We start from the raw sequence: 15696 nt of genomic DNA on the forward strand, positions 1-15696 counted from the left end.
ACTCTCTTCAGTCGTGCACTTTCTGCCGAGGACACTGATTCACACTCCACCAGTTCACCGCACACACTGAGCTGGTGTGATAAACCAGTTGACGGATGTGTTTTTAAGCCTTTGTCTCCATCTTGTGGTCAGTCAGTGCAGCTTCAAAGAAGAAGGTGGTCATTTCAGCTTTGGACTTATTAATCGCTTATTATGGACATTTAATAAAAGGATTTATAAATTTAGACTCAAATCATGTACCTTCTCTTACATTCATCTTCAAGTCTATGAATAACTATAACTGCTGATGCACAACTCCTCCATAAGTGCACTTTCAGTCTAGGTCAGAAGGTCATGGTGACCTCTGAAATTCAATCAGTTCATCTTTGAGCGGTCGAATTTGAAAGAAATTCCCGAGAGGCAGACTTGAATCATCATGTTCAAGAGGCCAAAAACATGAAGGAAGTCTAATAGCATTTGTGCTGATTTTGGAAGGATTCTCTCGAGGCGTTCTCACGACAGAACGCTCTGGAAGAAAAGCAAAAAGCGTTTTTGAGGTCACTGTGAAAATTTGAGTCAAACTGATGTTTGTACTAAATTCAAAGAAATGTCTTCAAGGCGTTCGTACCACGTTCACAAGAAGGGGACGGACGGACAACCTGAAAACAAGCTGCTGCCGGCGTGTAAACATAAACAGTGTAGTTGACTGTTGCAACAAACAATATTATAGACACTTCCGTTAAAAAAGAGCGGAACAGATTAAAACTGACAACATGTTTGATTTTAACAACAAAGTAACTCTTTATTGCATATAAAAATACAAGTTATTTTGTCTTTATTTTATTTTTGTATCTCAGCCTCCATGTGCTGCAGAGAGAGAGGACTGAGGTATGAGTAGTCAGGTTGTGATGAAAAGATATCAATCAGATAAACAACCAACGTTCAGCAAAGGGAACAAATGAACGATGACGATGATTTAATGATACCAGACCTAATTCCACCTGAACACTTGACGTGCAGCACGTGGACGTGTCTGTGCACGACAGAAACACGTTTCACCGACTCAGGCAGTGAAACAAAAGCGGATACGCTTCAGTGCAAAAACAAGTAACACATTTTAAATATCAGATATCCCTGTCGCAAATCAGCATGAAAACATTAACACTTAAAGATAGATATGCATGTGCAAACATTCAGTGTAGTGTGTGCTCTGCGTGTGCAAGCTTTACTGCGGATGTCGTGTAAATGCAAGGGGCCGTGGACAAGTCACAGCTGGCTCAGCGTCTGCGGAAAAACATGAGTGAGTGCGTCATCTCATGTAATGTGTGATAGCTCGCAAGGTGTACAGAAGGGCAGCCTGGAGCCGGGCCTCCATCACTATAAGGTTTGCATGAACCTGCGAAAAAAACAAAGAGAAATGGAGTAAGAAAAAAAAAATAATGTGACCTTACTTTGAGGTTACTGGGTGACATTGACATTTGACATTTAAAGATAAGAAAAAAGCGACACAGCTTAATGTCAAATGATGAATTCCTTGTTAAGAAGGAACCAAAGAGAGACAACTTATTAAAATGTCAAATGATTCCTGCATTGTGACTGAAGAGGCAGCGGCGTGTTTGAACTGATCCGTACCTTCTCAGAGTGTCTGAAGTGCCTCCAGAAGGAATGGTAAATACGAGCCGTGGTCTGCTCCGGGTGGCAGGCCATGGTTTTCACAAACAGCTTCAGAGAGCGCTCCAGCAACACGTTCACGCTGCCGTAGTCGTAATCATCATATCTGCGGGTGCGGAAAACAAAGGTTAGGCCCATTTCTGACGAATGTAGAAACGTTCAGGTGAGGGGGGGGGGGGGGGGGGTGGCGTCTTGGAAGAGCTCCGCTGCGGTAAACCTTGTGTTGTTGTTTACACATCAACACCAGCGTCTGCCCTCACCACTGAAAACTCTTGAATCCTTTATTTTACCACATCTCCGACAGCATCTTCTACGTGTATGTGAGAGTTTAGAATTACATTTTTCTGCTGTATTCTCACAGGCATTCTATTTGGGGGGCTGGCAGGAAAACTGGTTGTGTGTGTGTGTGTTATACTGACCGTATCCCGTAGAGACAGTGGATGTAGTTCCACAGAGCTTTCCTCAGAGTGTGCGTGTCCACTCCTTCATGCATGGCCATCCTGTGATATGTCATGTTGCTCACCACCTTTAATGTGACAATTGAGTAGCATATTAATAAACAAAATCAATCTCGTCTTTCAGTAAAGCAAACTATGACCAAGATGTAAAACAGCAATTTCCAGCACGGATACTTTTCCCATATTGCACTAGATTAAGTTCTCTTTGTGTTAACTGACAATCTCTTTGTTGAGCTGAGCAGAAGCTGCGTCTTTCACAGTCCGTAACAAACTTTGATCTGTTGGTATGAAGCAATGTCTGAGATATATGGGTAAGATGTTTGAAAGAAGTTACTAGTTCCCTATTCCATTTGAAAAATCTGGAGGCCTCATTAAGTGCAGCAAAGCCTAAAAAGAAGAAAACATATTTTTTATTTCCCACATAGATATTAATCCCCAGGTTGAAAACATTGAGCATGTCTGAGTCTGCAGCCGACTTCAGTCAGCGTCCAGGCTGCTGCTGGTGGTGTAATGGTGTGTGGAATATTTTCATCTCTGGGACCCTGAGTAGCAGTTTATCACCGTTTGAATGCCACAGCCTATCTGAGTATTGCTGCTGACCATGTGCATCCCTTTAGTGCCACAATTTATCGGCCTCTAATTGCCACTACCACCACGACAAAGCACCTTGTTACAAAGCAAAGGTCGCTTCAAACTGGTTTCGTGAACATGAGTTCAGTGAGTTACCCTCTACAGTCACCACATCTGAATCCAGTCGAACACCTCCAGGAGCAAATATGCAACCCCCGAGCTCTTTCTTCCAAATCTCAAGTTTCAGTTTGCTTACACAGTGTGTCACTAATTTGAAACAACATCCTGGAGCTGACCTGTCATGTAATCCACACGGAAGCCTTGTATAGTTTCTATTGACGGCTTTTTCTGTCACATTGAATTTGTGGGTACCTGGAACTTCTCATCCAGCAGCTGGCCCATGTCTGGCAGTAGCCTGTTGACCAGAGAGAAGCCGTGGTCCTCCCACGAATAGTCCTGCACACATCAGACAGTCAAATATTTACTATCAATTAACTGTACTAGGCCTGCTAAATATTTTTTGGGTTAAAATGTATATTTAAAGTGTTCTTTAATGGTGGAAAGTCACAAAAAACAGATGATATTCAATTTAAAACTGATTTAAAGCTGAGACGAAAAGGAAAATCAGCACATTTGAGGAGCTGGAATCAGTTCATGTTGGGTCAATGAAACCATAAAGCAGAAATGCCAAAGTATTGTGAAAATTGATAATTAATTTCAGTCATTTAAGCACGACTCTGTTTCAAATAATGAATATATCAACAAGGAACTTGATCCATCCCCTATGTGCAAAAATAATGATAAAAAAAGAAGAAGCTTCAAACCACCTGGGCTCTCATGGTGGGCGGAGCCTGTTCTCCTCTTGGTGCAAAATCCTCGTATCTGAATTCTGGATCCTCCACCAGATGCAGCAGCAGGTCGGGTGGAGCTCCACGCACCACCGCTAGTCAAAAACACATCAAACAGGAAGAAGCTGGTAAAGAAATATCAACAGGGTGGATGACAGAGATGATATACGGAGATAAACCTGCATGTTGGTACCTGTTGGGATTCTCTCGCTCCTCTCTCTCTCAAAGCGAGTCACCATCTCCTCCTGTGTGCACTCCTCCTCCTGCTCCTGCAGCTCCACCATCCTCTTCATCAGCACCTCCACCTCCATTGCTCCCTCAACCAACTGAAGGCAACAAGAGAGACGGCTTTTAGTAACTTACTCGATTCTTTCCACGAGAGCAACGCTATGTCAGCAGCGGACATTTGTATTTGTGGGGGGGGGCTCGTCCCTGGTCGTTTGACTCACCTCTTGCCTGCCGTCCTCAGGAGCAGGGCTATGGGGGCTGAGGGGGAGGTGACCGGGGGAGGCAGGTTGGAAGGTGTAACCTCCGATGTGGTCGTGTTCCGGGTTCAGGCCGCAGCCCCACACAAAAGAGGAGAGAGAATGGGCGTGTGCCATGAGGATCACGGCGTGGATAAGTTCAGCCAGTGACCAGCGAGGCTCCGCCCCCGGACACACCAGCTCCTGCAGGACAGGAGGGTAGATGATGGGATAGGGGGGAGGGGGGTTATCATGCTGCACTCCAAGTATCTGAAAGTCTGAGTATCTCTGACGACAATCACATTTTATAGATTTGGAATTACAACTGTACCATATGACACAAAAAGATGATTAGTCAGCGTCTGTAAACTGTGAATCTATTACTCACAACTGGGTAAACTGCTGGGTGTCTATTTTGCAAGGAGAAGTGGGTGAGTCAGAAAAGCAACGTATTCAAATCTCTTTTCTGCTACAGTGAATGATGAGAGAGGAACAGGGAGTGGGCTGTGTGCATTGTGTGTCTGACCTGGATGTGCTGCTGTGTAATGAGCCAGGGCCGGTGTGCCAGCAGTCTGTTGAGCGTCTGCAGGCTGCGCAGCTTAGTGGGAGCGTGCTGAAGGCCGCTCAGCCAGCTCTCCTCTCCTCCGGCCTCCAGGAAGCCGGCGCTGTGCTGCTGCACCAGGTACGAGCAGTGGTGTCGGGCCGCGGCCTGCGAGACATCAGGAGGAGGCAGAGTTCACACATGAGGAAACAAACACGGTCCGTACACAGTCATTTAATAAAAAAACTATAAGAACTACATTTTAGGATTTGATTGATTGGAATTTAATTTTATTTATTTGTATTTGTATAATTATGTCTTTATTTACTTCCATTTATCCTTATATTTTTATATATGTATTTTTTTTTAAATTATTTTATTTAATCTTATTTAAGTTATTTAATTTCTGCCTCCTTTTCTTTACCCTGAGTGTTTGATTGTGGGTTGGGGGTGTTCATAAACGTTTGTATGTTTATAAATGTTTGAATGTATTTTTCTAATATGTAAAACTCAATAAATATATTGTTAAAAAGAAATAAAAAAAGAACTACATTTTAGTGAAGTACTGCCTGTGCTCATACATACAAAGGACATTTAACATTTAACTTGACACAAGGATGTATTCTAATATTTAAGGAGAACACAATTTTAAATCCTTCAATATATAGGGCGTATGTCTAACATCTGTCCCTCCTTCAGCCGGGAATCAGTCCAGCATCATTGGTGCAATAGACACTGAAACACCAATGAGTCAATGACCTGTCACACAAGTCCAAAGTGGAGCATCATAACGATAAAACATCAAAACATCGGTTTGTTGTGAAAGCTGAAGTGTAAAAGCCCAAACTATACAAACTGGGCAACTACAATAAGAGCACTTGTTTGTCCACACAGGAGTAAACAAAGCTATAGACAAGTTCCATTAAGTTCCATTAAGATCCAGAACTGCCAATAGTTATTACTATCAGTTCTTTCTGCTGTAACTGCCAATTGTTGAGCGAATTGTTGAAAAACAAAGTGTGCCATTATTTTTAAACTCTTAGTCCATGAATAATTCACCTATGTTCAAACAGCCTTAAACAACTGCACCTGTAGCCATCCAGGGACCAGTTACAGGCTTTAGAGTCTTTATAGTTGATGTTATTTCAGCAAAATGAATAAATGCATGTGGTAATAAACACAAGGCAAAACCTCCTCACCCAGACCTGAGGGCTGTGCCATGAGTGAGGGAATGGGATGTGTGAGTCTTCTGAGTGGTCTATAACACTCATAAAGTGCCATATAAATGCAGCACATTTACACCATAACTGCTCCGTTTATTGTCAAGTGGAATTTCACAGCCAACAAATATGTATTTGATACATTAATATTCACTTTTTGGGGTTTACTGTGTATGTATGGATACAGTCTAAGATTAAGGATGAGAAGGGGCGGAAAGTTTAGCTCGGGAATTTTGTGAATTTTGAAAAAAAAAAAACTACGCAAACGCTGAGCAATAAAAACATCATTCAAAACTCTATTTTAAAGATGGATGGAATGCAGCACACACTGCACGTTGAGTTTCAACCCTCCACTGTGCATTCTTCCATCACATACACAGATAATTCCCAGCATCCTTCACACTACAGCAGGGCTATTGAGGCCTGCTGTAGTGTGCAGGACTAGTCAGGTAAGTTTCGAGGATATTACTGGGGAAAATATATTAGCATGCTGATTGAGGATTGTTCATCTGTTCATCTAGCCTATTTCCATTCATTTATCCATCAATTGTAAAATATATTTACAGACGATTGCAATAGTTTGGCTAGCTAGTTATATCTCAGGCATTGCATTAGTGTTTTTTTACAAACTTTTTTCTCATTTTATTCTACAGAACAATGCCACGTGCACTATCTCATGTGTGGAGGCATTTCACTCCATCCAATGTAGAAGGAAAGGCTGTGTACATTTGCAAATACTGGACCTATGTAAAGAATGACACAACGATGCAGAAGCATATAGTCAAGTGCCCAAAGTTTCCTCAGGGCTCAAATCAGCCTATGACAAAACAAAATGTTTATATTTATGTCTGTATATGACAAGGTGAATACAGTTAGTATAAATTACCCACAACATTTACAGTTTATTCCCGTTTATTCCCGTTAATTCCCATGGAAAGTTTCCAACTTTGAATATTCCCGGAATTTTGCAACCCTATCTATGATACAAAAAAAATTGCTTTATTTTTTTGGTCAAGCATATGTTTAAGGTCTGAAAGGTATCACTGTTTGATAATCATATATTTTGTTTGTTCTTACCATGAGAGCGATGTAATGTCTCCAGTGACAGGGCAAGGGGCCGTCCAGCTCCAGCAAAGCATTCTGGGCCCTCAGGAAGCAGCTGAGGTAGGCAGGGTGCAGCGCCATCACCATGGTGACGTGGTCCACGCGACCCAGGGAGAGAAAGGACTCGATCAGAATGTCCTGGTCTAGCTCTCCTTTCAGCGTCTGAAAAAGGAGTTTATGTTCACAACTGACAACTGATTCCTCGACAGCTGAGCGCACAATATGTTTCAAATACACTTGAGGACACGTTCTCCTGTGGGCGAAAAAGTAACACTTCCCATTTCTCCTGTGGAAAGTTTGGAGTGAGTCACATATGAAAGCAGCTTGATCCATCATCAGCTTCTGCAACACATCGCTGGTGTTGCTTCTCTTGATGACATGAAGCAACAGGCGCCGCAATATTGCAGCAGAATAATTATCTACACCCCTCAGTCAACGCTTTAACTTTTAATATCATAAAATATGTCCCACACACACACAAGTAAGGGGTATAAAAGCTTGCAAAAAAGGGTCGGCTTTGTGTTATACTCAAATCAACTTGTGAGACTACAGCTCTGAAGTGTAATGATTAATAATAAATAAAAAAACACTAAACTACAAGAATGGACATTTCTTGTTCTTATAATGAAAAAAGGTCTTCTGGATATACGTTTTAACATTGATAAAGACAGGTGGTGTGTTTCATATGTGAGTATAATATCAATACAATATCCATAAATTAATCTTCATACATACCTGTTTTGCAGGGATAAAGGCACTTGGACCGCAGGCCAGAGCCCGAGGGACATCAACTCCTTTCTCCTAAAAAAAATAAAAATAATCAGTTATAAGATTTTAATGGATGTTGTTTGTTTTTCTTTAAAGTTCTATTTCTTTTTTTATGCCTGGTCTTATGTTGATCTGTTTTATTCCGATGTATATTTTGTAAAACCATTTATAGCCTTGTTTAAATAAGTGCTACAGAAATAATATTTTATTATTAGAGCGATTAAAGTTGCAGTGTGTAGAATCCAGTGACATCTGGTGGTGAAGTTTCGTGTTGCAGCTGAACACCCCACACCTCACCCTCCCCTTCCAAACATGACAGAGAACCTGTGGTAGCCTTCAGTTTTCATAAAAATTAAAATGGTGTTTAGTTCGCTAGTCTTGGATACAAGAAACATGGCAGCCTCAATAGAGAGATGTAAATATAATGTATTTCAATATAAAGGGCCCATTCTAGTGTTAATAAAAACAACAATTTGTATAATTTAGATGAAACAGACTCGTGAAAACATCACCTCGTTTGTTTTTGATTAACTTTCTGTCAATAGATCTCTTTGACCTAAATCTTACACAATGGACCTTTAATATCAAAATTACTTGTTTTGTCAACAGAGTTAAACACATTTGCTGCAGATCCTTTTGTGATCACAGAACAAATGTCTGCAAAACCTCCAGCTTGAAAAACTCCGTTGAACTTGACCAGACCTACTTTGACCGGAGCAGCTGTACCCGGAGCGACTCGCTTCATTACAGGCGGATTTATCAGATCTCCCACAACACTCACAGCCGCCATGAGGAGGAGAGGAGTCTCAGCTTCTCGAGTCCAGCAGACCAGAGGAATACAAGTGATCGTTCGTGTGAAGCTACGCATGAGACTCTGACTGACTCTTTATATTACTTCTAGAAGCCGAGAGGGGGGGGAGTGGGGGTGTCTGGTGTTTTTCAGCGCACCGGGAGGGGGCGTGTCCGGCTTGTTTTCGCACAGCTGAGTCTTGCGTCAGCTCCCACAGTTTGTCTGATGAAACAACCCGCAACCCAACGCATAACAAGCCGATCAGCTGTTGCGTCGTCCTACATATGAACCAATCATCCGCTTGGTGTTTCATTACAAAAAGGCGAAAGTAATGGACCTAGAAATGTGTCTCACTCCTGCCTGCTGTGAACCAGAGCTCAGCCCGGGTCAGTCCGGGTCCCTGTGGTCCTACAGGTCTGTAAACATGATGGAGGACAGATAAGCTCGATCCTAACTTTACCTGTGCGGTCCTCAGGAGCCCGGCGACCCGCTCCCGCACCTCCTGCAGCGGACACGAGCGGGACAGGCAGAGCAGATGCAGGACAGTCCGCTTACTGAGCCGTGCCGAGCCGGGTTTGTCCAGTCCCAGACTCCCCAGGACCCCCTGGCTCAGCTCCTCCAGAGCCGCTGCCCGCTCCGCCTCGTCCCGGCTGCACAGCCGAGCTAAGCTCTTCGCGGTCGGCACCACGTCGGACTCGGACTCGGACTGGGACTGGAGGCGACACGAGCGGCCGGAGCCGGACACTGGCCCCGGGGGGTTGACTCCATTCGCCCGGCAGCTGACGACTGCAGGGGGGTTACCGGCCATGACTCGTCTCAGTGCCCGGAGCTCTGTGGCAGCACCGGGGCTGAGGCACCTGCCGTGACCGCTAGCTGCTGGTCGCTATGAACTCCCGACGTTAGCTCGGAGCTGCTCCGCTGCTGAACCCCGGAGGAGTCCCGGGTCTGTCCCCTGTCTGTCCCGGGTCCCTGCGCTGTCCCCTGGTCCACAGACCCTGAACGGAGACGGTCCTGCTGTCGATCCCGCGGCCGTTCCGCCCTCTCTCCCCGGACTCCCTGACGCTAGAAGCCGGTGTTAGCTCTCGGAGTTAGCCTCGCTAGCCCGAGCAGATGCTGCGGTGCTGCAGCGGCTCGTCAGTCGTTGTGTCGGTGGTAGAAACCCCGCGGGCCGGCGGGTTGTGTGTGTGGCGGGTCCCTGAGCTCCGCACGGATCTGGTTCCGGTGTGAAAGCAGCTTTCCGCGAGGCTCCGGGAGGAAGGAGCTGCTTTCTGCTGCTCATCAGAGCCGCTGTCTCACTTCTGCTACGTCACCGTGACGCGGTGCAAACTTTCACTGATGAGCTGAACAACACAACAACCATCAGACTCACATTTATTAACCAACACACTCAGATGACACAGTTTGAAGAGTCTCTGTCCTACACTCCTTCTCAGTGACTGGTTGTTTTATTCTCCATTTTATATCTTTATTACAAGTTGCCACGTGATAGAATAAAAGTCCAAATGCCAAATAAATAAACACTTCAAACAAATGGTAATGAACTAATTATATATCATTTTACACATTATATTGTTTGCAATATTCAAATGATATGTATACAGGTTAATGTGCTGATAGTTCTTTTATTTCCCATTAATCTGATTACGTGGTGTATAAATGCCCATCACACCGACCACAGCCTAAACTGTCAAGCAAAAAAGCTTTGATTTCATTATATGAAACTCAATAAATATTGTAACACAAAATATTTTGCATTTATAATAAGTTACTTGAAAAACAATTAAATCCACCAATTACTGACAAAAAAAACGATTCACATGTATGTATGGCTGCATGATAATGAAGGAGTGGACCTTTAATTGATCAGAAACTCAAAAGATCAACTACAGACTCTTGATCAAACTCTAAACTTGGTCCTGGTCATTGCAGTTTGAGAGGAAGTTTCGCACTTCACAGTAGTTTTTATGACCAAGTGAATTGAAACCGTTCACCATGTTGTTGGGAGCCTGCTGGTCCCTGAAGCCCAGCTTTAACAGCCACAGAGATCAAATACATGAACTGAAACCGCGCACATTTGTGTAGTACTCTTTGTGTCAGTGTTTTTGCATGTGTCTATAAAGTTAATTTGGTAACAAGTTTCACAATTTTAAAAGATTTACTTCCTGAATCACCTTTATTTAGGAAAATAAAAAACATCAATGGTGTACCCTTATTTCCAGACATATACCTTATATTAATTTACCTGTATATATATATATAACACTTATAATACTAGATATCTTGTGTGTAGGGAAGAGAAGACGGGTGAAGGAGGAGAAGGAAAGATGACAGCATCATATAAACAGACAAGTGAAGGTGACGTGCTGCTGCTCCATTGACATTAGCAACACAGACTCGGGGGTTTGCAAAGATTCAACATTGTGGCAGAAAGTAAGAAAAAAAAAATACTTCAGCGAACTGTCACCATTTCCCTATGAGGGAAGAGTTTTATTAACAAACGCACAGGCTGGCTATGGATGATGACCTTCAGAGCGCACAGAGGTGTGGTCCCCATGGCAACCGGCGCTTCGTGTCCCAGGAGACCCAAGGGGGGAAGAGGTGAAGACCAAGAAAAGGAGGAGGCAGAGGTGGTCTTGGAGATTTTCAGGATACAGGCTTCATACACACAGGCACGGTTTCCTCTTCAGCATTTTACAGGAAGTAAAACATTTTTGTGTGTGTGTGTGTTTGTGTGTGTACGTGAGTGAGTGTGTGTGTGTGTGTGTGTGTGTGTGTGTTTGTGTGTGTACGTGAGTGTGTGTGCAGATGTAGAGGGGAAAGTGGGATTTGAGTCCTCAGACGATTTTGTTCTCCAGCATGGCGATCCTCTTCGACATGCTCTCTAGTAAGATTTTGTCAAGGAGACAACGATTGATTGATGAAAACAATCAAGACAATAAAAACGACAGCATTGAACCCAGCCCCCCCTTCCTCCCTCCCAACACCACACCCCTCAGACCATTTCACCTGTTGTAAAGGATATATTTTTTTGTTAGTGCCTGTAGAGCATCTTCTACTTTCTTTTGGAACTTTACGAGGGAGTCGCATTCGCAAGGGTCGTCCTCTGTGGGATCAGAGATAAAAGTTAAAGTTTCGACTTGCTCTACTAGAATGTGCAGTGAAATCATTCATGCACATATTTATTATGTTTGTACTAAATGATGTCTTCTGACCTTGGCAGATGTTAATCTGCAGTTTCTTGGCGATCTGGGTCATGGCCTTGAAGTCAGCGGTGTAGAAGTAGTGCTCTGCAGTCGGCTCAGATGCAATCTCTCTCAACTCATCCTCCACTGCATTGCCCACTCCCACAGCATACATCTTAAAGCCTGAAACATACACACATGGGTTCCTTATCCCACTGACGTACGCGGCCTTTTCTACGAGTTTACTTACACTTCCCTAATGTTCCTCTCCTCCTTACCGTTCTCCTTGGCCTTCTTGGCGGCGTCTCCGATGAAGTCCTGGCTGCGTCCGTCAGTGAATACAATGCCGACCTTGGCGACTCCGGGTCGGGCACCGTGACCTGGGTTGAAGCTGTTATCGGAAAGATAGCGGAGGGCCTGACCTGTCATGGTTCCCCTCTCCATGTAGGCCATCTTCTTCACAGCATCCTTCAGGTCCTTCTTGTTGTTGTAGCGACCCAGGGGAAACTCCTGTGGGACGACAGAAATGGGATGTAAATGTCGGAGGTGAAGAAGTGGATCATTCTGGTGATCCTGTGAGCAAAATACAGACCCTTACCTGTTTGACTGAGCTGGAGTACTGCACCAGTCCAACGTGGGCCTTGCTGTCAGACACGTCCAGTTTGTCGATGATCTGGTTGATCCACTTCTTCACCAGCTCAAAGTTCTCGGGACGAACGCTCTTGGAGCCGTCAATCAGGAACACCACATCGGTTGCAGAGTTGCTGCAAGCTGGCAACACACACACACACACACACACACACACACACACACAGACAGACACACAAGGCATGTCAATGTGGGAGCACAATGATCATGCTTGGACTAATTCCTTCATACACACTTGCACACACTCACCACTGCAGCTGCGACCATTGTCCATGAGGGTAAAGCCATCTTTGCAGGCACACTTGAATGATCCAGGGCTGCTGATGCATACCTGCTCACAGTCATGATCCCCAGTGGCACACAGGTCCGACACTGTGTGTGTGTGTGTGGATGCAGAGCACACACGTACACACAGTAAATGTGTAGAGGTACACACACACAAAGGTGGGGAGGGGTGGTTGGGGTTAGGAGGAGAGAATGAAACTATGTCAGTTTGAAAATCTAGCATCTCTTTTTTTAATGATCCACTGTGACGTCAACAATGTTTAACATGCGTGGGTGGATGGTGCAGAAATCCAGTGGATCCTTAAAATGAACAGGTGGAAAACATTGGAGTCGCCTTAAATAAACAACATCTGTGTGTCTGTTTCTCAACTGAATGCTCAGGCTCATCCAATAACAATCCAGCACTGCGACCATGCAGCTCTGCCCTTGGACGGAAACATCTGCAGCGAAACTGGCTGCTGCAAAAAGGAAACGCAGGCAGCAGTCGAATCCGCCGCAGACTGTGAGCGCCAAAGGACATCACTAATTAGAGGTTTAATGATTGTCACTAATGGATCGGTAATTACAGATAGATCAGTCTCGCCTCTCAGTTTATGCGAGACTGATGACCAGGAGCGAATTTGGTTTCCAAAAGGTTGTTCCTGCCCTGATGCCCTCGTGCACTGGGACTATTTAATGAGTCTGAATGAATGACTGCATTGTGGCGAGGACAAAAGGGAGGGAACAATAAACGAGAATGAAAAGATGACAGTCCTGACACCTTACCCTCAGTGCAGGAAGGCCCGCACACAGCTCACTCCACAGGATGAAGGCATGGATTATGAATAAATTTATTTTTGCCATGCCTCTATCACTGAGAACTAATCCCTGTTTTTTTCCTCCCAGTCTCTAACTGTAGACATAAACCCAAACACCACTGCTCATCTTTCCCTCTCCTCCACTCACTTCCTCTTACCTCTCCTCCAGACTTACCACAGAACGCCTCCTGGAACTTCTTGGTGAGCTTCTCGATGACGCTGTAGCTCTCCACGTAGTCCACGTGGTCGTCCAGAGGATCGCTGGCCATCTGCTTCAGAGTGCTCATGTCCACACGTCCCACGCCGATGGCAAAGATCTCAATGCCGGCATCTCGGGCGCGGAGAGCAATGTCCTTCACGTTGTCCTGGGGACGCCCGTCTGTCACAATGATGGCAACCTGTCATGAAGACATGCAAAGTAAGACACAGTACAATGAAAAGGATTATGAAATTATGTCAAATGTGTATGTGACCTTGCTGATGTCAGGAGATTTGACACGAGCGCCCTCTCCCTCGCTGAAGGCCACGTTCAGGGCGAACTGGATGGCGAGTCCGGTCATCGTTCCAGTGGACAGCGGCTCGATCTTGGTCACGGCCTTGATCAGTCCAGCTTTGGTGCGGTGAGTCTTCAGTGACACCTGCAGGTGCATAAGGGAAAGGTCAGCAATGCAAAGTGGTTCAACCAATGACAAAGACACGTGAATAAATCATTACCCCTACCTCGTTCTTGACACGGCTGGCGTAGTTGACCACTCCCACACGGGTGGCGTTGGGTCCGACATCCAGGCCCTCGATGACCTTGGCCAGGAAGACCTTGACCTGCTCGAACTCTGAAGGGCGAACGCTGCGGCTGCTGTCGACGATGAACACGATGTCTGTGGGTCGGGTTTTGCACAAACCTGCCGCTGCACATAAAGAGGAAAGGAAATTAATTAATTGATTATCGTGTCATCAAAGTTTTATTAGACGTATGAAAATGAAAAGTCAATACAAAAAAATTCAGATACAGGGATTAATGAAGAGGGAAGAAGAGGGGGTGGGTGGGAGGAGCATGGAGGAAAAAGGAGGTAGTGAGAGGGAAAAGGGGGGGGCAGGGTTGATGGAGGCAGGAGAGACGTGAATGAAGAAGGAAACAGAAAAACAGGACGTACAGAGGCAACAGAGGTGGAGAGAGAGGCAGAGGTGGAGGAAAGCTCGGCCAGAAAAACGAGGATGAAGGAGAAAAAAGCTAAAATGAGAAGCCACTCAAATTAAATCTTAAAACATCTTACATACAACATATTAACGTTATGTTTCAGAAAAAGCTCAGAAAAATGTGATTTGTGACAAACCTGTGCTGATCCAACTTTACATTTTACTTTATCAAACTAACACTTGACAGAGTTGCATGATGTGAGCGACAAACTGATTCTGTGAAAGTGTCTGATATTAATTAAGCAAAGGGAGTGAAGCTTTTCGTTGTGAATTCAGCTGTTTGTGGTCTAATTAATTAAATTCAACTTATTAAACTAATGAGTGCTCACTAAAATGTCCACATTCTGTTAGTCACTGATCTCCCTTCTCACCCTTCACCTCTCTCCCTCCATTCAGTTCACACAAACACATACGCACACACAAACACATACGCACACACAAACACACACGCACCAACTGCCACACTCTTAAAGCATTCATCCAAATTGTGCACACATATTTGAAGACTTAAATTTTTAAACACCAGCAACAACATGAAACCATAACATTGTGTTATACTGACAAATCAATTACTTTAGATCAATTAAAACATGACAACAAACAATAAGAGCTCTGAAATGAAACGAATATAGGGATTATTAGAAAATAAAAATCCTCCTTTTTTCTGTCTTTATTCTACGCAAAAACTGCCACTGCAAAAACTTCATATACATCTGTCATCTTGGATATATCGAAAAGACTAAGCACAGGCTAGAAATTGAGTTCTTTTCAGGAATTAATTAATAATTTCTAACAGAAAGTTTTTTATCTCAGTCTCAGTCTTTTAAAGCCAGATTTCACTCAGGCATAATGAATGCTACTCTTACTGGGGCAAAATTTTTCAAACAGTTAAAAAAATGTTCAGGCAAAAGACTTATGTATTATTCACACATCACACCATTATCCAACTATGCTCAACTTCAGGGGTTAAAGGTCATCATTCTTACCCATGGCGGCGGCGGTGCGGATGTCTACGGTGGCGTGAGCTCCCATTAGCCCGAGCAGCAGCAGCATGACCAGCGGCGGGGTAGGCGTCATGGCGACAGCGACGGGGGTGAATGACTGAACGCAAGGACGGTCCTGGAGTGAGAAGGTAGAAAGGAGACAGAGCAGGGCGAAGGGAGGTCCTGTTGAGGGG

At 44.3% G+C, this 15696-nt stretch overlaps 2 protein-coding genes across 4 annotated transcripts; both read right to left on the minus strand.

Moving 5' to 3' along the window:
- Window positions 1-755: 755 nt before the first annotated feature.
- On the minus strand, window positions 756-9701 carry sesn2 (sestrin 2). Of its 3 annotated transcripts, none has more exons than XM_061092781.1 (11): window positions 8874-9701; window positions 7591-7656; window positions 6829-7017; window positions 4517-4699; window positions 3976-4194; window positions 3720-3852; window positions 3506-3621; window positions 3051-3134; window positions 2070-2176; window positions 1612-1756; window positions 756-1375 (listed from the first exon to the last, which is right to left on the minus strand). In XM_061092781.1, the coding sequence occupies exons 1-11, from the start codon at window positions 9219-9221 to the stop codon at window positions 1289-1291; spliced, it is 1677 nt and encodes a 558-aa protein (XP_060948764.1). In that variant the 5' UTR covers window positions 9222-9701; the 3' UTR covers window positions 756-1288. The 3 variants fall into 3 exon arrangements, with proteins under 3 accessions (XP_060948764.1, XP_060948766.1, XP_060948765.1); XM_061092783.1 differs by lacking the exon at window positions 8874-9701 and adding an exon at window positions 8405-8524; XM_061092782.1 differs by lacking the exon at window positions 8874-9701 and adding an exon at window positions 8330-8524.
- A 1546-nt stretch (window positions 9702-11247) lies between these two features.
- Window positions 11248-15596, minus strand: matn1 (matrilin 1). Its single transcript, XM_061093166.1, has 10 exons — window positions 15506-15596; window positions 14046-14230; window positions 13799-13963; window positions 13501-13723; window positions 12493-12615; window positions 12194-12366; window positions 11874-12105; window positions 11626-11778; window positions 11436-11516; window positions 11248-11297 (listed from the first exon to the last, which is right to left on the minus strand). The coding sequence occupies exons 1-10, from the start codon at window positions 15594-15596 to the stop codon at window positions 11248-11250; spliced, it is 1476 nt and encodes a 491-aa protein (XP_060949149.1).
- Between the last annotated feature and the right edge of the window lie 100 nt (window positions 15597-15696).

This window comes from Limanda limanda, chromosome 19, assembly GCF_963576545.1.
Source record: "Limanda limanda chromosome 19, fLimLim1.1, whole genome shotgun sequence".
NCBI classification, from domain to species: Eukaryota; Metazoa; Chordata; class Actinopteri; order Pleuronectiformes; family Pleuronectidae; genus Limanda; species Limanda limanda.